Here is a 19,950-nt window from a genome sequence, read left to right on the forward strand (position 1 = left end):
TAATATCATTTTGTGATATAACTTTAAGTCATGGTATAAATAAGGAAGATAAGAGTTCACCAAGTACTAACTCATAAAATACTAGGCTATTTTCATAACCCTTTTTTTAAAAAAACTTCTTTCACAAAAGTCATTTTGCAAGTTTTTTATCCGTTATAAGCTTAATTGACATATACAAGATTTTAATACAGTAATAGTTCCTCTTACCAACCAAAAAATAAAAAAATATCCCTAATCCATGTTCCACGTACCAAATGTGCCTTAACTTTCAAAATTAGCATCAGCCATCATGTCATGAAAAAGAATGTTGAAATGATGAATATGGTGAAAAATCAAACTGATGGACAGTTGGGACTTTGAAAGCCGAGTTTATAAGACAAAAAAAAAAAAGTCGCTTCTTTCTCTCTAGTCTTCTCTTCTCTGTCCGACGGCCCTTTCCATTTCTTTTTCCTCTTTTTTTATTTCCAATTTTATTTCTCTCTCTAGATCACAGTCCTCCATTGTTTCTCTCTCTAAACCTCCATTTTTCCCTCTTCTGCACTTCAATTTCATCTCCGAAGATCTTCCATTTTCTCTCTCCTACTCTACACTCCAATTCGATCTCTATAGAGGAGAGAGAAAATTGTCGACGATTCTTCAGATTAGGTTTGGTTTTTTCCATCTCTCTCTTCGCACCTTGGATCTGAGCAGCAATGGCGCTTTCTGGCATGCGAGGTCTCTCAGTGTTCATTAGCGATATTCGTAATTGTCAGAACAAAGAGCAAGAGCGTTCTAGGATCGATAAAGAGCTCGGCAATATACGTACCAAATTCAAACATGAAAAGGTTAGGGTTTCATTCTATAAATTTTTTTCTTTAGCTTTTTTTCGATCTAAGTCTGTTTATGTTGATTTCAATGTGAAATGCTGTTTTATTTGGTGTACAACACCTCTACTTTGAGCTCAATTTAGGAATTTGGTTGTTGCGTAGCTCTTTTAATTGTATAATAGTCATTACTGAGTTGCCTAGAGGCCGTAATGAAGTGAGAAGTGCTGGTTGATCTTGATTGCTTGCTTTTGTTACCTTCTTCATTTGTACTTACTACTTAGTGATGTTCAAGTGTGTTTGATGTGGAGGTAGTGAAAATGTTCTAAGAAACTGAGATTGATAGTATTGATATCATTAAATTTCGGTTACTTGATGAGATGTGGTATTCGGCTTCTCAAAGTTCGAAAGCCCGGCCTTAACATGAAAACACTTAGATACAAAGTGACTTGTAGACGGTTGAATTAGGAAGTAGGAAGAGCAGGATACCTTGAAAATGGAAAAATTTGTGGATGAAGAAACTCCTAACTTAATTTGCGTGACATATATATTACACTTTCCCTTCCTCTGGTAATAATGGTCACTTATTTTTTCTTTGAGAATGTCCAACAAAGAATGTTACATTTGGTAAATAAAATTATGTTAAGGTTAGAGTTTTAAACCTATTACACACCTAAATGGAGCGGTGGAGTCAACCATTAGAAAGACCATTTTAGTGAAATAATGGTAAAATCTTTATTATGAGGGGTTCTTATAGCATGACAATTGATTAACAGAGGGAATATATTACTTGCCCATATTAGATTACTTGCTTGGAGACTTGAGAACTGAGCAAGGGAAGATGTTATGGGAGATGCTCGGGGGTGCTGTCTAATGAGACCAAAAGAGTGATTGAATGAAATCAAGCTAGTCACTAGCTATATCTACATCCAGATACTCAAGTTAAGGATATTAGGGGTACATATCTCCTCTTGCCTGCTGTCAACATTTGTTAGAACACAGAACTGGAGAACAAATTATGGGCCATTCAGATTTTTTGAGTGGGAGAATATGGATTGTGAAATGTGGTATGATCTTTGTGGGACCTAGAATAGTACCAAAAGGCGTTTGATTGTATTGTTTAGTATAATAGCCTTGGCAGCATTGTGATTGTCAATTTGCCCAACGAAAAAGCTCTGGAAGAGTTGGTGATGAGCAGGGACAGTCGTTGTTTACATGGCTAATTATGGATATAAGGCTACATGATTTATGCTCTGAATTTTGTGGCGGAACGTGAACTATAGTATTCATCCTTACAAAAATGGGAATGAAAAACAAGGGAAGATCCAACATGTGATATGGGGCGACAATCATTACCGATATTTCTGCCTCAATGTTTCTTTTGTTTTTGTAAAAAAGTAAAAACTTTTATTATGGCTTATCAGTTATCCCCCCCATGTAAAGACATGAGACAAGATAATGACTTTTGTAGTACCCAGCCTAGAACTCTTTAGTTTGTCTTGTATCTCAATTATTGCGTCAAAATCGGATGCTTTTAGGGAATAGCCGTCATTGAGGATTAGTTGTAGAAAGCGTGCTGCAAGATCGATGCTAGGAGGGGTATGCCTCCAGCCTACTCTAGTAATCTCCAAGGCACTCCGCCTTGTAAGATTCTAGGAGCATTCACCACCATAACATGAAATTAGTTCATTGGATCAAAAACAAGACAAAATTTTATCCCCTCATGAACAACTTGAAATATATGTTTGGTCATATTGTGACCTACCATGGAATTGGTCACATGGTGACACCAAAAAAATTATGCCATGAGAAAAGTGTGCCCACCAAGTGGTGGGAAATTGTGTAACAAAATGTATTAGCCCAATTAAAATGGCTATATTTCCGAATCAGAAAAAAAAAATACCTATGGTTATTTTTTCTGAGATCTATAAAATGATATCCATTTTGCCATATTTGAAATTCTTCAAAAAATTAACTTTAAAGTAAAAAGTAGGAGGCAGAAATCTGATGAACTTTTTTTTAATGTCATGGGTGGAATGATTTTGTGAATTTGGTCATCAGCCATGACATTTATTTAGATGATAAGAGAGAAAGTTGTAGAGAGAGGGGGATGAACATTTCTTTTTGTTCATTGTGGTGGATGCTCTAAGGCGGAGACCATAGAGAAATCTGATATTTAAAAATAAAATTGACTCAAAATTCTCTAGAGTAAGTCTAATCAGGCTTTAAGACTCTTTTTTCGATTTATAGCCCGTAGGTAATTGATGAAGTTGCTTAAATCATGGCCTAAATTAAAATCTTTGATTTGACATAAACTCTGATTAGCGGGCTAATCATCGGTGGAGATCGTCAACCACATGAACTATCACGATCGCCTGCTAGTTATCAGTGATCTTTGTTCAATGTACATCGGTAATTTGTGGCTTTTTTATGGGGGTGTAGGAGGGGTCGGGTAGGTTTCTTTACTTCATATATCATAGTTCTTCATCTATCATTCTTCCTTCTTGTTCTGCTCATGCTAAAGGAACTCTTCCAATAATAACCTGTTCTTCGTCGTTAGCTTCTAGTCTTCCCTGTATGACATTTTAAAGTTTGAGCTAGCCTCGTTATCTCCCTTTATCTGAAATATATTGTTAAATAAGGCAGCACTTATAACTGCATAATTCTTTTGTCAGGGCTTATCTCCATATGAGAAGAAAAAGTATGTTTGGAAAATGCTTTATATATATATGCTTGGTTATGATGTTGACTTTGGTCATATGGAAGCTGTCTCTCTGATATCTGCACCAAAGTATCCAGAAAAGCAGGTAATTTAGTTATCTCTTGATTCCTTATCGTATCTGTTTATGTGGGAATTTGCGAAGAGGCACCAACTTTAGATTTTTATATTTTATCCATCCAGTCTAATACTTCCTCTGTTTCTTTATCTTTCTCACTTGGAATTTTGACGCTATGTATATTAGAGAGAATCTTCTCAATTTTTTTCAATTAATAAGAAAAAATAGTCATGTGGGGTCTTGTTGGATTCGTGTCAATTAATAATTTATTAATATTCAATCATTATAATTTTTACTAATTTATAATGAAAGATCTTTAAGTTCAAAGATGTGCATTGGGAGACGCGCAATGATAGTGAGAAGGATATAAAAGAACAGAAGGAGTAAATGATAAGATTATCAATTTTATTAATGGCTTATTTGAAGTAGCAGAATTATTATCAGAAGATGTGACTTCAAGGAGTGAGCGCATTGAATTGCCTCTAATAAATGCTGATTTCTTTTGTTGTTTGTTTAGTCGTCTAGTTCTTGTAGGGTATAGCTTCATGTGTTGTTGCCCATCAATATTATTGGCCTGTAGATGACATATTCTATATATGCTTCCCATGCGGTCTTGATATCTGTCTTTGTATTCTATTTTGTTTCTGCAGGTTGGTTATATAGTGACATCTTCTTTACTCAATGAGAATCATGATTTCTTACGGCTCGCAATAAATACCGTACGCAATGATATCATTGGACGCAACGAAACTTACCAGTGTCTTGCCTTGACTTTGGTATGTTGCTTACTCTGCACCATTTGAGATCTATCCTTAATTTTTCTTTTCTTCCTTTACCTTTTAAGTTGTCTCTGTTAGTGGTCCGATCTCGATATGTTGTGCAGATAGTGTGTGAATTCGTTCACTTCTACAACATTTATGGGGTCCTTTTATATTAATACACTTTTCTAGCATTAGTTACATCTTTTATGTCTCTCTCTGTAATTTTGCACCATGCTTTGAGTAATAGTTTTAGGCGACCAGAGCAAATCAGAGGGTTATACTATGATGTTTTTAAAGCCTATATGCGACGGATACACTCTTGTAACCATAACATATATGCTTGCTTACATGAACAAAATTTCATTCTAAATGAAAAAGTATGGTTAATTCTACAAAAACAAAAAAAGTCTTTTTTCTTTTGTTATGAGGTACAACTTATAAGCTATGTTATTCGGAGTTCGGACTCTTCACTTTACTTCAATTATCTGTGTTGGATCATTACATTTCGACATGGATCTGGACACTTCGAGACTTCATATTGGGCCAAACGCATGGAATTGTTTTATGAAATAGCCTAGATGTAGTATGGAAGTTATGCGATGTTTGAACTTTGAACTCGCCATCTTAACTTCCATATCCGCGGGCCGCGGACATGAGATATGGGTTTCACCTGGCATGGAGAAAACACCAAATTAAGAGGAAGGTAGGAGAGTCTTTGTTAGGGTTTTTCGAATAGCCTAGATTGAGAATTAGGACAGCAAATTAAGAAGGAGAATGAAAACTCAGGGCTTTGGGTGGCCTGCAAGCCTACTAGAAACTTTTCTGGCTTCTGGTTACTTTACTTGCATGGTGCAGTGAGTGGGAACGAAGGACATCAGATAAAGCAGTATGGAAGAGGGGGGGGGGGTTTGCTGGGGTGAAGAGACGAGGGGGAGACTAAACACGCTGAGGGAGAGAGTTTGTGCATGTTCTAATCTTTTCCCCCTTTTTTATTGTAACCTTTACAACTGTAATCCACTTATTTTATCTTTTATTTTTCTCTGAGTTGTAGTCCTCTAACTAATACTTCCTTCATTGCTAAATACATGCAACATTTGCATAGTAACCACTATTCATCTACCAACCTTATTATAGATTCTCTCACAAATGTATAAGAAAAAATTATAGTGAAGTGTTCGTTTTAATTCTTATTACTGCCTGAATTATTATTACTCCCAATCTTTTGACTTTATGAATAGTCATAGATATATATATATATATATATATATATATATATATATATATATATATACATCATGATGGTTGGTAATTCTTGTCTAATAATCTGTCACTATTATTCGCTTTAAAAATTTATCCGTGTCCTTTAATCCAATATTTAAAAATTTGGAACTTTTTTAAACGACTTCCTGAGTCCTTGATTTTGAGATTTATGGGTTTCGACCTTCGGATCGGACATTCATACTTGAGTCTGAGCAATCTTAGTGAAAAGTTGATATTTTAAAAGTACCTATTGAAACAAATGTCTGACAACACTCCACATATTAGTTTGGCTTATACATTAATCCATCAATCCTCAAATAATTGTCATGCTTCAATTTTTGGGTCAAAATTATGAATCTTTGATATTACGAATTCTTCATCAATATAAAACTCAAGTCATTTTTACTTATCTCTTACTAAATACATATCAATGTGTGATTTCATTTATCAAAGTTTGATGGTTCTTACTTATCTGTAATTATAGTTTTGAAGATAAAAGTGGTCAAAGTAGTGTAGGGGAGATCATCAAAGCCAGGTAGCACAATTATTTGAGGACACAGTAGTATAATAATATGATTGAAGTTCATGAATTTATATGTGGAAGTCAAAAGTGTGGAGCAATATGCAGTTGAAGAAGTAAATTCAAGTTGTCCATCTAAGAGTTACTCCCTCTGTCCCAGAGGTAATTGAACATAGAATGGACTGTAGGGAGCAAAGTGGAGAGAAAAAAGTGGGTGGGTGTGGGTTTAATTTCCGGAGTAGAAGTGGAGAGGAAATTATTGCCAAAAGTCCTTTGCTAACTTAGCTGTTACCTGCTACCTGTTACCTGCTACCTGTTACACAAGGCTGTTAGTAGTGAACATTCATAAAAGGTACTAGTATATGTTAACTTAATCTGGATCGCAGGAGTTAATAACTTTCATAATAGAACAATTAGAACTTGTCCATGAAATAAGTTCATATTTCTGGTCTCAATATCTAGTTTTCTGTAATCTATGATCTCGAAATGCACAAAACAAGTTCAAAGGACCACATTGGAAATTAATCAGACAGTTGTGCGTCTGTTCTCAATGTTTTATGTTTTCAATTTTTGCTTAATAAAACTTGAATACAGAAATATGAAAAGTAGTTTCTAATTTGCTTCCAGTCTTCGGATCTTGTCATTAAACATGATTAATACGAGTTTGACTAAATTTATCTTATATGACTTCAAATCTTAAAACTAAGAAATGGCACTGACAAGAACGGTCCCTAAGCTATGAATTACTCGATCGTTGACTTTATCTGCCTTGATTTATGTTGTTTGTATGACGCAGGTTGGAAATATTGGTGGTAGAGAATTTGCAGAATCGTTAGCACCTGATGTGCAGAAGCTACTGGTATTATTCTATCTATATATCTGCATTTTAAGATTGCCGGTATTCCGAATTCTCGTTTTGACTGTTGATTTCTCTGAAGATGTCAAGCAGTTGTAGGCCATTGGTGAGAAAGAAAGCTGCTCTTTGCCTTCTTCGCTTATATAGAAAAAATCCAGATGTCGTAAATGTAGATGGCTGGTATGCCCCTCCCAGAGTCCCCTTAGCTGTTTTCTCTTGTCCTAGTACTCCTTTCTCAATCTCTCTCTGTCCTTCGTATCATCTTCGTGGGTTTGTTTAGAAATTTACGTGATTTGCTACTAAAAGCTACCAATGTGAATGGTGGGACACAGGGAGATTGGAAGGTGATTGAGCTATGATTATTTTGCCTTGTATTTCACACTTTTGTTTTGTTATGATCAGGTCAGACCGAATGGCACAACTTCTGGATGAACGTGATTTGGGTGTTTTAACATCTGCTACGAGCCTGCTGGTTGCTTTGGTATCGAATAACCATGATGGATACTGGAGCTGTGTGCCCAAATGTGTCAAAATTTTGGAAAGACTTGCTAGAAACCAGGATGTTCCACAAGAATACACATATTATGGCATCCCATCTCCCTGGCTTCAGGTTTCTTTTCCACCTATTATGATATATATAGAATAGGAGGCCGGGGGGGGGGGGGGGGTTGTAACTTGTAACATACAACAGCTGTTGTGCTCTTCCCTTGTTCACCACCTTTCCCTTTTGTTACCTCTTTGGTTAATTTATTGCTCAGTCTTCCACCTATTTGAGTAAAATAAGTCAGATCTTCCTGTTATGATTGGTTGACACTATGTCTTTGTAACATAGTGTTCAAATCTCAGAATAATCTTGTCCTTTTTCTTTATTTATTTGTGTTTATATTGGAGTTGGAACAGGGCGGGCGGTTGGGTTCTCTTGTAAATCTTATACAGGGTATCCCTTTTCCTCAGGCCCTGTAGTTTAAGGGATCAGACAGTTAGATCTTCTATGGGGAGTTTGCATAGTTGCCATTAAAGCAGTCATTGACTTGATATTCCTTGTGTGCGTCAAATTAATTCTGTGTCAATTATCTTTGTGAACTTGGTGAAGGTTAAGGCTATGAGGGCCCTTCAGTATTTTCCTACTATAGAAGATCCAAATACCCGGAGGTCATTGTTTGAGGTTAGCTTCTTCTGTCAAGATTATTTCTATTTTTTTTTTATTGATCTGCCATTTGATATATGTACATTTTTCTTTTTGTAGGTTTTGCAACGGATATTAATGGGTACAGATGTTGTTAAAAACGTAAATAAGAACAATGCTTCGCATGCTGTTCTGTTTGAAGCCCTTGCCCTTGTAAGTATATTTACGATGTGCTTGATATTCATAACCAAAGCTTTTCATGTCATTTAGTTGATTGCATCACTAAGGAGCTGTCAGTGTCTCAGTACACATTGCACACTATGCACAGGAAAATACCAGACTTAGTGATGGCCACAAAAAAAGTAGTATCGCTTATGTTACTAAATGAGAGGTCTTTTAAGCTTCAACTCTATTAGTAAACTACAAAGTGAGGGAGAATATCTTTTTTGTTATGCTAATTGCAATATATGTTACTTGTGCAGCAAAACTCTGCTATATTTGTAGAATCTATGATTGATTCTTCTTTTTCGTCGTGCATCTGTTCATTTCTTTTTATCACAGGTTATGCATCTTGACGCTGAAAAAGAAATGATGTCACAATGTGTTGCTCTGCTCGGGAAGTTTATTGCTGTTCGTGAGCCAAACATACGATACCTTGGTTTGGTAAGTCTTGGGGACCTGAAGTTTGTGATTCTTATGTCTGAAACATTGTTGCTTGGATGGATACACAAACTAGAACCAGATCTTTTCGTCTTGAAATGTGTGGCAAACACAGTCCATATTTTTGCTTGCTGTCCCCTAAGACCAATGTAATTGGACACGTTGGTGCTAAAATTGTTGGGTATATATTCAGATTTAGGGTTTAAATTGAAATCATCTGAAAGGCGTTGCTATACAACTATGGAGCTCAAAAGCATAGTGAATTGTGCGAGTTCAGTGGTGTATATGTTTGCAAGAACTGGTGTGCTCAGGCAGGGCTGTTGTCCACCGGTGATGTCCATGTGTTGCACAGAGAAGAGGAAAGTGAGGGTGGAGAGAGAGACAGATGGAGCATGTACTTTCTGAGTTGGCCTTTGGCACATAATACTAAAAGTCATCCCATGTGACATAAACTTGTTCTTTTGACTGCACAATTGCTCTCTTACCCATACATATAACATCATAAGTCATAGCCCAACTACCCAATAAACTATTTTAGGAACTAGCCTTATCATGGGCTAACATTAGTTGGAAATTAGATCTGTATGAGTGTATCTACTATCTAGTCAAGATCCAGACGATCTTGTTGCAATTATCTAATGGGCATCTTTGTTCTTGAAATTGCTTTGCTGCAGGAAAATATGACCCGGATGTTGATGGTTACAGATGTGCAGGACATCATAAAAAGGCATCAAGCTCAGATCATCACCTCACTGAAGGATCCTGATATCAGGTTGAGCTTCAATTAAGTTTTTCCTTCCCTTTACCTTCTTTTTTCTTGTACAAGATGGGCATGTTAGCATTTCCTTTCTTTTTAACGTCATTGCCTTACCAGTTACCGCCTGCTTTCATCATAATGATATTTGAGTGCATTGTTTACGAGATCAGATGGAAGATCTTAATTACATCAATCTTACTAAGGAATTTATGAGTGGGATTGTTTTATTTTGTTTTGCTGAGCAGAATGATAGGCACTGAACAAAGAATTATATAGATAAGAACCCCAAAATGACTTTCCTGCATTATGTCTTTGTTAATAAGTTCTGTGAGATCATAAATTATGCATTCTCATCTCATTTTGGGGCGGAAATCGATTTGATTAGTAAAATTCTTGTAATGAAGTGAATAAAAAGGGTTTTTTTTCCCTTACTCGCAAGAAAGTTAGCTGTTCAAATCAGTTTTGAACCTCAAATAATGAGTTTAGGACTCATAAAACATCTCACTCATGGAATTTTGTAACTGAAACAGAACAGCAGGGGCATCATTGGGCACTGTAGACTTTCGACAAAGAGAGGGGCACCCCATATAGAACATCCTTTTTTCTTGGGGGGGGGGGGGGGGGTAAATATTTGACTGTTCAATTGTTATCACTTATCAGTGACAGATGACGGTCGCCTAAAAAAGGCAAGGAGAATTGATAAATTACCGTCACGAGAACAGCTAGTTTTTTTTAAGAAAATAAAAAAGGCAAGGAGAATTGGCCTTTTCTATTCTTTTTTATGGCGCTTGATAACTGATGAATCATTGTTTTTCTTGTCAGCATTCGGAGGCGTGCTCTTGACTTGCTTTACGGAATGTGTGATGTTTCAAACGCAAAAGACATTGTTGAGGAATTATTACAGGTTGGTTATTTTGATGCCATACACTTCTCTTGTTGGCTGAACTCAACTGAACTGTGAACTGATGCATTAAAGAAGCAATGAAGCCAGCTTATTGAAGAAGATGTGCTCAAACACCATTCTGAAGCATTTTGCTATTCTTTTTTTCAGTATCTCAGTACAGCAGAATTCGCAATGCGAGAAGAATTGTCTCTAAAAGCTGCCATACTTGCAGAGAAGTTTGCACCTGACTTGTCATGGTTAGTTTTCTCTTTATTCTGGCATTGTCTAGATGATGCTACAAAGTATTACATGGCATGGAAATGCCTGGTTATTGGGTGGACTGAGTTTCTAAAACCAAGATATGCAGCCCAACTAATATGAAGTTGTGAATGAAGTCCACATATAAAAGTTTTGAGCAACTTTTTTGTTGTTCTGTCTTGGGAAACTCTAGTGCCTAAGATATTTGGAGCTCTTTTGACAGATTAGTGTACGGGATTTACCAACTTCCTTGTTTAAGGAATGATAGATTTTTTTGAAGGTACCTATTTATTATGAGTGTGTCATAGAACCTTTTTTCCTTCATGGATTCAATCTACATTTCAGCAACTTGTACAAGGATTGCCATTAGAAATTGTCTGTGTAGAAGTAAACAACTCTTTAGTCCCAGTGATTTCTTGTAATTTATTGTTTGGCAGAGGCAAGGATCCTGCTTTTTAGAGTAGTCGGCAACTCGCTGATCATTGTGAGGCATGCTTCGTAAACTTTGACTAGAACTATTGAATGTTAGGTGTGTCAGTGACCAAACTCAATGCATTGATAGCCATGTGGTGATAGATATCTTTTTAACTCGCTTCCTCTGCCGTAACTGCCAATTTTGTTTCTTTCAACACTTAGGACTGGCTGGATACACCATAAAATTAAGCCCTCATTTCTTCTATAATTTATGCAGGTATGTGGATGTGATCCTTCAGTTGATAGATAAAGCAGGCGATTTTGTTAGTGATGACATATGGTTTCGTGTGGTGCAATTCGTTACAAACAATGAAGACTTGCAAGTGAGCTTTGCCCTTCGTCTCCTTTGCTATTAGCTTTTGGTTGGTATCATCTTAGAGATTTTTTGCTCATGCTCTTAATTTTCAGCCTTATGCAGCAGTGAAGGCCAGGGAGTATCTTGACAAGCCTGCTATACATGAGACAATGGTTAAGGTGTGTCTTTCAACAGCAAACTACTCCCCAATAAATACACCCAGAAGAAGAGAGAAAGGAAAAAGCCTCTGTTCATTGAAGATATTACTTAGCTAGCATCCTCTGTAGAACAATGCACTTTGGAACACTTAGTACTTAAACTCTTCTCATTCTCAAGTGACGAGAATGTGATAGTATTGATACGTCATTTATGCTCCAGCTAGTGATCTATTAGAATTGAGGGTCTCTTGTGTTGCAGAGCTCCTTTGTAGTTTGAAATAGGTATTAATATGATTGACATAGGATTTTAGAGGAAAGTTTTGAGTAGCATATTCATTTTACACCATATAGGGTATTAAAATATCTATTCCGTACTTCTATCCTTGGAACTCAAGATAACCAATATATCTACTGCACCTCTGAAACTTTTTGGAGAACCACCTTTTCTGTATACATATGATATCTGGGTTTCACCTGTTTTTCCTTTTTTTCATCTTCCTCGTATACGTGCATGTGCCTTTATTTTAAGCAATTTAATATGTCCAATAATGATAGATATAAGTCCATAAAGAGTTGTGGCAAGTATAGTTAAAGTTGTATTACAATTCTATACAAACAGGATATTTATGAGTGATATAAATTATCTCTTCTATATATTGTTGTGACCCCCCTTGGCTTGAAAAGTAAAGACAACTTTTTTGCAACAAAGGGGCATACCTTTCTTACTTCTTACATGTACAAGGGTTCTTGTGTCAGGTGAGTGCTTATATACTTGGAGAGTTCGGCCACCTATTGGCCAGAAGGCCTGGCTGCAGCCCTAAAGAACTTTTTTGCCTTGTCCATGAGAAGCTTCCTACAGTGTCGTAAGAAAACCTAACCTCATTTCTGCATTATTTTTTTTTATTATCGTCATTATGTTGCCCCTTGTTTCAGAATTCTGAAGGTGATTTTTTTTTCTCAGAACTTCTACTATTCCCTTACTGCTGTCCACATACGCTAAGATTTTATTGCACGCACAACCTCAAGATGCAGACTTGCAGAACACAATTTGGGCAGTGTTCCACAAGTGAGTGTTGTAATACTAACATATTCATGTACTTATACCTGGATATTTTGATTTTTTGATTTATCTTCAATTATCTTATTTCAGATATGAGAGTTGCATTGATGCAGAGATACAGCAACGTGCTGTAGAGTATCTCGCATTGAGTGAAAAAGGTGCTGCCTTGGTGGATATAATGGCTGAAATGCCAAAGTTCCCCGAGCGACAGGTACTCGTCTTAGGGTAAAATAAATTTGAAGTAGCTTTGGTGCTGTGAGAGAATTTGGAATATAGTCTGCTCTAATTAAAATAGTTCGCTGATGCTGATCTTTGTATGTGTAAATGTAGTCTGCTCTAATTAAAAAAGCTGAAGATGCTGAAATTGATGCGGCTGAGCAAAGTGCTATCAAATTACGGGCGCAACAGCAGACATCAAATGCTCTTGTTGTTACTGACCAACAGCCAGCGAATGGAACTCCTCCAGTTGGACCTCTTACTCTTGTGAAAATGCCTAGCATGAGCACCGATGCGGTTAGATAACCTTCCAATGAAAACTTGCCTGGGTCTTTCTTTTAAGCCTCTAAATGTTAGCTATATATGATCTATGTATCTAATACAATGATACAAAATTGAATAATCTTATAGGATTATCAAGGTACACAAAGAGCACTACCTCAATCAAATGGGACTTTGAGTGAAGCAGATACCCAACATGCTGCTCCAGCTCCAGATCTTCTTGGTGATCTTTTGGCTCCTCTTGCTATCGAGGGTCCTCCAGGTGCGACCATGCAGTCAGAACTGGAAGTGGTACCAGGAGCTGAAGGTACTTCAACTGCAGTGGATGCTTTGGCACTTGCACCAGTAGATGAGCAAACAAATACTGTACAGGTACCAATATCTGTGCTTACTGCTTATATTACTTAGATTGTGAAACAAGAATATCTTCTTGGTTGACAGTTAGCATCAAACTTCATTATATATGCCTGTTTTGTAGTTAAGATTTAGCGTAATACTACTTGTATCTTGCCTTCATCAGTCAGGCGTTGTTTCTCTGCAAGTTAGAGTCTATTTCCCTTCAATCAATATGTTATCTCAAAAATCTTTTTATTTTGCCTTGTTTTTTTATACTGAAAGGTTGGTGAATAGTATTACACTGAGCCACATGCCCACATGATTGTTTTGCCTGTACCAAAAGTAGTGGTAGGATTTACCCTGAGCCTCATGGATGTTTGGCGTTAGCCAGGAGTATTGCTAGCGGTTGGAGTTACTCTAAGCCACACGAATTTTTGGCCTGGGCAGGAGTAGTGATAGGGACCTGGGACTTTTAGCAACCTACTTTGCTAATATTTTGATATATAGTTTTGTTATGAGCTATGTTACTTTGAATTTTCATTGTCATACATGCCCATGTGGCCGTATTAGATGCTTTATACTCACACAAGGCTTAGTGTCCTTGACTGATGCTTCAATTTTCATCCAGATACCTCAAGTATATCGAACCACGTAATGTGTATTAAATGTAAAATGCAATGTATGTTCTTCACAAATGGGCTTGAGATCACAACCTTGACAAAAGTTGAAAATACACCGTCCAGAAGTGTATTTATATGTATTTTTGGCATGAAAGACACATGCAATAGTTCTTTGAAATCTGGATTACGTTTCACTTGTACCATAATCCAGATGAGCAGCACCTGTTTCCATTTTCAGGACATTGTCTTTGTATCCAAAATCCTGATCATTGACATCTAGATATGACCAAACCTAACAATCATACCTGTGTCTAAGACTCTGCTCCATTCACATGAATCAAGGTGATCTAATGTGGAATTTTAAGGTCTCGTTACATATGGTTCTTGCGTGATCTGATTTTTCTGGTTTGATCTGTACTTTTCTGCTTTTCTTTGGTTTGAAATGACAATAATGGTAATAAGTTTAGTGAACGCTTGTGTTCTTTTTTAGTATGGTTTGGTTTGATACTTTGATCTTATTAAAAAAAAGAATAAGGGTTTGTTCTCCCCAGCTTATTTTCAGTTCACATTCAATTCAATTCAGTTCACTTCAGTTGCAATCAGTTCAGTTCAGCTCCAACTATCATTTCTATTAGTTATAGTTTAATTCATTTCAGTTCAATTCAGTTCAGTTCAGTTGCAATCAGTTGAGTTTAGCTATTTTATGTCAAAGAGAACAAGCCCTAAGTAGTAAGATAATCAAATAATGAAAAGGTAAACACAAGATCGCCCAAGTAATGTAGGTTATGGGAACTGCAATTTTATGAATCTTATTATAGAAGCAGCCATATACAATAGCTTGTATCTGTTACTAGAACTGACTTATTCTGAGCAACTCTACTAATAACTTATCCACACCCTCTAGTATTCTGTTCTGTCTTTTGATTTAGACATATCGTATCTCACCAACTTTTTACCGTCCCTTGTTTATGATTGGCAGACTTGCTACAAACTTCTGTGAACCTGATAGTCAATTTGCTAATTAAATGTGTCTTCATGCAGCCGGTAGGAAATGTTGCAGAAAGATTTCTGAACTTGTGCGTCAAGGATAGTGGCGTATTATATGAAGATCCTTACATTCAGGTTTGAAGTCTACTGTAAACACGAAATCTATTATCTCTATATCTTTTTCATCTACAGAGTTTGACATTTACACTTGCCGAAAAAGAAATTGACCATTAATTTGATGATGAAAATTGATAGTTTTAAGTTTGAACATATACATTGAGATGAATCTAATAAGTTCTCACATGTTCTTACTGTGCAAATTCTAAGAAAGCAAAGTGAGTATTTTAGTACCTGTATAGAATTTTCATCCCTATATGTAGCTCTGTACTCTGAACGGAAAACAGAAGAAAATATTGATCATAAATTAGACTTTTACGACTCTGTACCTGTTGCTGACCCACTTATTTCCTTCTGAACAGATTGGAACAAAAGCAGATTGGCGAGCCCATCATGGTCGTATGGTCCTTTTCTTGGGAAACAAGAACACTGCTCCACTTGATTCAGTACAGGCAGTAATCTTGCCTCCTGCTAATCTGAAGTTGGAACTTTCATTGGTACCTGAGACTATACCTCCCCGGGCTCAGGTGAGAGTTTCAATTCTGATATTCTGCTTTTAGTACTTGTGTGTCACTCTTCTCTGCATTCATTCCAGTCTAACAATTATTTTTCGGCACCTAGTTGTTGATAACAGAAACAGATTCTCTTTTTCTTTGTGCTTTTATGTTGCCTAGGTGCAATGCCCACTCGAAGTTGTGAATCTCCGACCAAGTAGGGATGTTGCTGTTCTTGACTTCTCATACAAGTTTACAACCACCGTGGTACTTACTCTACAGGACTCAATTTTTATCCATAATCCACTCTGTTTCAAATATGAGATTGTATTTGTAAATCCAATAATGTGAGATCTACTCTATCTGAGCCACAGGTGAATGTAAAGCTCCGTCTTCCTGCTGTCTTGAGCAAGTTCATGCAGCCAATTTCTGTCTCTGCAGAAGAATTTTTTCCTCAATGGCGGTCCCTTTCAGGACCGCCTTTGAAGCTCCAGGAAGTGGTGAGCATTCAAACGAAAACGTTTTTGTTCATTTTTCCCCCTGTCTTGCTTTATCAGTGCTTGATGGCAACTATATTAGAAAGGATAAGGTCTTGTGGAATGTTTATGTAGCCTAGAATTACATTTTTATGTGTTGAGTTTGGAGGCAATCTATGCTTCAATACTTACCAGGTATGCTGACAAACAATGGTCATGAAAGAAGTTGCAGAATGTAGGGCTTTTGGCTCTTGATTGATAATCAGCTTGAATCTAATCATATTAAACTTGCAGTTTACGTGGTGATTGCTCCATAACCGTGTTTTATGCTCCCATTTATTGTATAGTTAAGATAATATTTCCAACATTAACATGTAATTATCAAGGAAGGAATGGTGTATCTTGCTGTACATGATCTTTGACTGCTGATCGAGTTGGTTTGCAAGTATAAACCTTATCAGTAAGCAACAAAACGAATGCTCTCCCCATGAGACAGCAATCGGTTCTAAGAACAATGGTAAAGCGTACATGGTCACTATGTAGGGGTTGGTGGTAGGTAGTGGTCCTTGTATAGTTGGGGAAAGGACAACTTTTTGTCCAATTCCCAATGAGGGGCCTTTGGCTATCAAAAAAAATTTTTGTCAGCCCATCCATAGGTTCTAGGATGACTTTGCTAGATTGACTGATTGCGTAAGAATCTTTTACATATATATTTTACGATGTTTCCTGGAGTATATAATTCCTATAGGAAAAGTAAAAGATTTTCATTTTTAAGAATCTTTTACATGTAGTAAGATATTTGTACAATGCATGTGCATGGGATAGAGAACTAGTGAATCCAAAAGGAAGGTGTACATTGTAACTTATGTTTACCAAGACGTATGGAGAGATTGCAAGAATGTTATGTCACTCCCCCCGCCCCCTATGTATATAGTGCACGCACGATAATATCTACGGATGTTACATGCTGATGTGCCTATGTACCTATAAAAAAATTTACTGTTTGTGACAGTTGCAGCTAGCTGTTCTCTCATTCAATAACTTCTCCCTTTTGGTAAATATTTTTGCAGGTCAGAGGTGTTAAACCTATGGCATTAGTGGAGATGGCAAACCTATTCAATAGCTATCACTTGATGGTTTGTCCTGGACTTGTAAGTTGCTAAACCCTTCTAGATGTCCTCTTTTCTTAGAGCATTATGATTCACTTATTTTCTTGTATTCCAGGATCCGAATCCTAATAACTTAGTGGCATGCGCAACATTTTATTCAGAAAGCACAAGGGCCATGCTGTGCTTGGTATGTTATCTCAAGAATTTATTCCATGATTATTTTGATTCTATTCCAGGTTCAAAAGGACCTCTCTTTTGTAGGATCTTGTACAAACATTTGCATCCCCTCTGCCTTCTGTATGTATGACACATTTTTCATGCTATACAGATTAGAATAGAAACTGATCCTGCAGACAGAACTCAGCTACGCATGACAGTCGGCACTGGAGATCCCATATTGACTTTCGAGTATGTTTTTGCAGTATGAAAGTTATATTCATGTTAGCTCAAACTGGCAGAAACTAACGTGTTCATATTCCAGGCTCAAAGAATTTGTCAAGGAACAATTGGTTGCCATTCCAGCAACTCCGAGAGCAGCACCACCAACTGTACCAGTACCTCCACAGTCCACAAGCCCTGTGGCAGCATTGACAGATCCTGGAGCTATTCTTGCTGGTCTGCTGTGAATAAGATGCAGTTGATGTGTTGAGATGATCTCTGTTAATATACATGTACAATTGATCTACAGCCAAGCCTTGATTCATCTAATTGAGAGAAGAGGTGATATTAAAACTCTATCATGCTGGGGCTGGCGGAAATGAGGATGAGCTATAGTGATCAGCTGCATCTTTGCATATAAACAGGGCAGAGGGGGCGTCCGGGATAGGGATTCTTTTACAATTTCAAGGTGCTTTGGTGAGATTTCTTTCAGCTTAGTTTTTCCCCTCTTGATTTTGTTTTATCATTTTTTTTTCTCCATGTAGGATACATTATTGGTGTTGGGTCTTGTAATATTTGTAGTATTTAGCTTGTAAAAGAAGCATCGGGCATTTTTATTATATTTTTGCCCCCTCAATTTTTTGGGTGAGAAAGGGTGTGTAAGTGAAATGAGGAAGAATTAGAGTGATTAAAATTCCTATAATGTCGCCAAGCATAAAGCTGTAACCAGCAAAATTAACCAGCAACATTGTTGGTACGATCACGATGTCTATTATTGTTTATTTGTAGATCAATGTCAAAACATGAGTTTACTTTTATGAGTACCTTATTTTTGGGTTCCTTTTATCTGTTGGGGTTTCAAAGTAAAAAAAAAAAAAAGTTATCAAATTGAAGGAGAGATTCAAAAGAATAATTCAAAACTATGATTCCAACTTCCAATTAGAATCCCAGTTCCAAACTGTAGTGTTTTTTGGTATAGGAATTGGTTTAGCAAGGTATCATGCTACATGTCACATAAAGAGTGGCTGGCCTTTTTGTCTGAACCTTTTTTCTCCTCCCCTGTCGTCTTTCTTGCCCATTGGCGGCGATCTCCTTCACTTGGTGCCACTCATCCCAAACCAATCCCCGCCTTCCTCTTCTATCCGTGTACATCTTTAGCTCTGTTTTCACTTCTTCATGCTCAAATTTTGTTACTCAAGTATATTCAGGCATTCCAGCCTTTTAGGGATATACTCTGGACTTGCAGTTGGGTATCGGACATCGGTTACTACTGAGCTTGCAGTGGATTCTTCAGAATAGTGGTCTGGTATCTCATGGATAGGTCATTGGTGAACCATTTCTACTTCATGGGCTTCTTGATCTTTCCATGATTTTAATTACGAAGGTAATTAGTAAAGAAAGGGACAGTCGTTAACCAGGCCCCCCTCTTGACTCTGGTCTCCATATTAGGGCTTCCATCAAGAAGATCCCTAACATTTTGGTATTTGTGGAACATATTAGCATTAGCATATGCTTCAATAAAAGGTTGATGGTCCAAACAAAGAACAACAGTTGGTCCATGATATCTGAACTTAATATGACCTCGCTCAACTAAGAAATTAGCGTAATTAAGGATTGTCAGCACAAAATTACCAAGAGTTGGTCGTGGAATTTACTTCTATGAGAAGATCTGTTTTGTTGACTTAAGTGAGCTAGCTAGTATTAGTGGCTAGACTAGTAGAGTTGCAGTAGATCCTTTGTGAATATTAAGCATAGTCAAAGGTGTAAGAGTGTTGAATATCTCGTTAGCTTTGCCTAAGGCTATGTTTAGTTCACCTGAAATTTTCTGATCTGAACTGATCTGATCTGAACTTATTTTTTCTGATCTGGTCTGAACTGATCTGATTACAAGATCTTATCTTTTAGATTTTTCTCAATATATAAGAAAAAATATAGTCATGTGGGGTCTTGTTTGATTCGTCTCAATGAGTACTTTATTAATATTCAATTATTAGAATTTTTACTATTATGTTATGAAAGATATAATTTTTAAATATAAGCAAAATCTGAACTGATCTGATCTGATTAGATTTGAAATAAGCAAAAATAAGGTGAACTGAACATAGCCTAAGTGTACGTGAGATGAGTTGGAACTTGGAAGTATGTTCAAATGCCCAAGCTCATTAATGCAACTTACTTCTTCCATTGTTTTTAATTGATGCATTTATTGTGTTGTGCACAAAAGTTTAGACAATGTTACTTTCAAACTTCTTTGAGGGTGTTCTTTGACCCAATTAATATAAAATAA

At 36.7% G+C, this 19,950-nt stretch overlaps 1 protein-coding gene across 1 annotated transcript; it reads left to right on the plus strand.

Annotated features, from left to right (window-relative positions):
* The first annotated feature begins 377 nt into the window (after window positions 1-377).
* Window positions 378-18,481, plus strand: LOC104903612 (AP-2 complex subunit alpha-1). Its single transcript, XM_010691679.4, has 27 exons — window positions 378-824; window positions 3,479-3,610; window positions 4,231-4,356; window positions 6,918-6,980; window positions 7,060-7,157; window positions 7,380-7,587; window positions 8,071-8,142; window positions 8,224-8,316; window positions 8,665-8,766; window positions 9,438-9,535; window positions 10,343-10,424; window positions 10,572-10,660; window positions 11,353-11,458; window positions 11,544-11,609; window positions 12,345-12,451; window positions 12,550-12,654; window positions 12,739-12,859; window positions 12,979-13,161; window positions 13,276-13,518; window positions 15,144-15,224; window positions 15,569-15,733; window positions 15,881-15,967; window positions 16,075-16,200; window positions 17,247-17,327; window positions 17,401-17,472; window positions 17,614-17,693; window positions 17,767-18,481. The coding sequence occupies exons 1-27, from the start codon at window positions 693-695 to the stop codon at window positions 17,909-17,911; spliced, it is 3,063 nt and encodes a 1,020-aa protein (XP_010689981.2). The 5' UTR covers window positions 378-692; the 3' UTR covers window positions 17,912-18,481.
* Window positions 18,482-19,950: the final 1,469 nt, after the last annotated feature.

The sequence above is a fragment of the Beta vulgaris genome, chromosome 9 (genome assembly GCF_026745355.1).
Source record: "Beta vulgaris subsp. vulgaris cultivar EL10 chromosome 9, EL10.2, whole genome shotgun sequence".
Lineage (NCBI taxonomy): Eukaryota > Viridiplantae > Streptophyta > Magnoliopsida > Caryophyllales > Amaranthaceae > Beta > Beta vulgaris.

What these genes read in the sequence shown, in the direction of transcription:
- LOC104903612 (XM_010691679.4), top strand. Translation starts at nt 693, where the DNA reads ATGGCGCTTTCTGGCATGCGAGGTCTCTCAGTGTTCATTAGCGATATT. An exon ending in GTCGTAAATGTAGATGGCTG is followed by an intron (nt 7,158 to 7,379) that starts GTATGCCCCTCC and finishes TGTTATGATCAG; the next exon opens with GTCAGACCGAATGGCACAAC. An exon ending in TACATGAGACAATGGTTAAG is followed by an intron (nt 11,610 to 12,344) that starts GTGTGTCTTTCA and finishes TTCTTGTGTCAG; the next exon opens with GTGAGTGCTTATATACTTGG.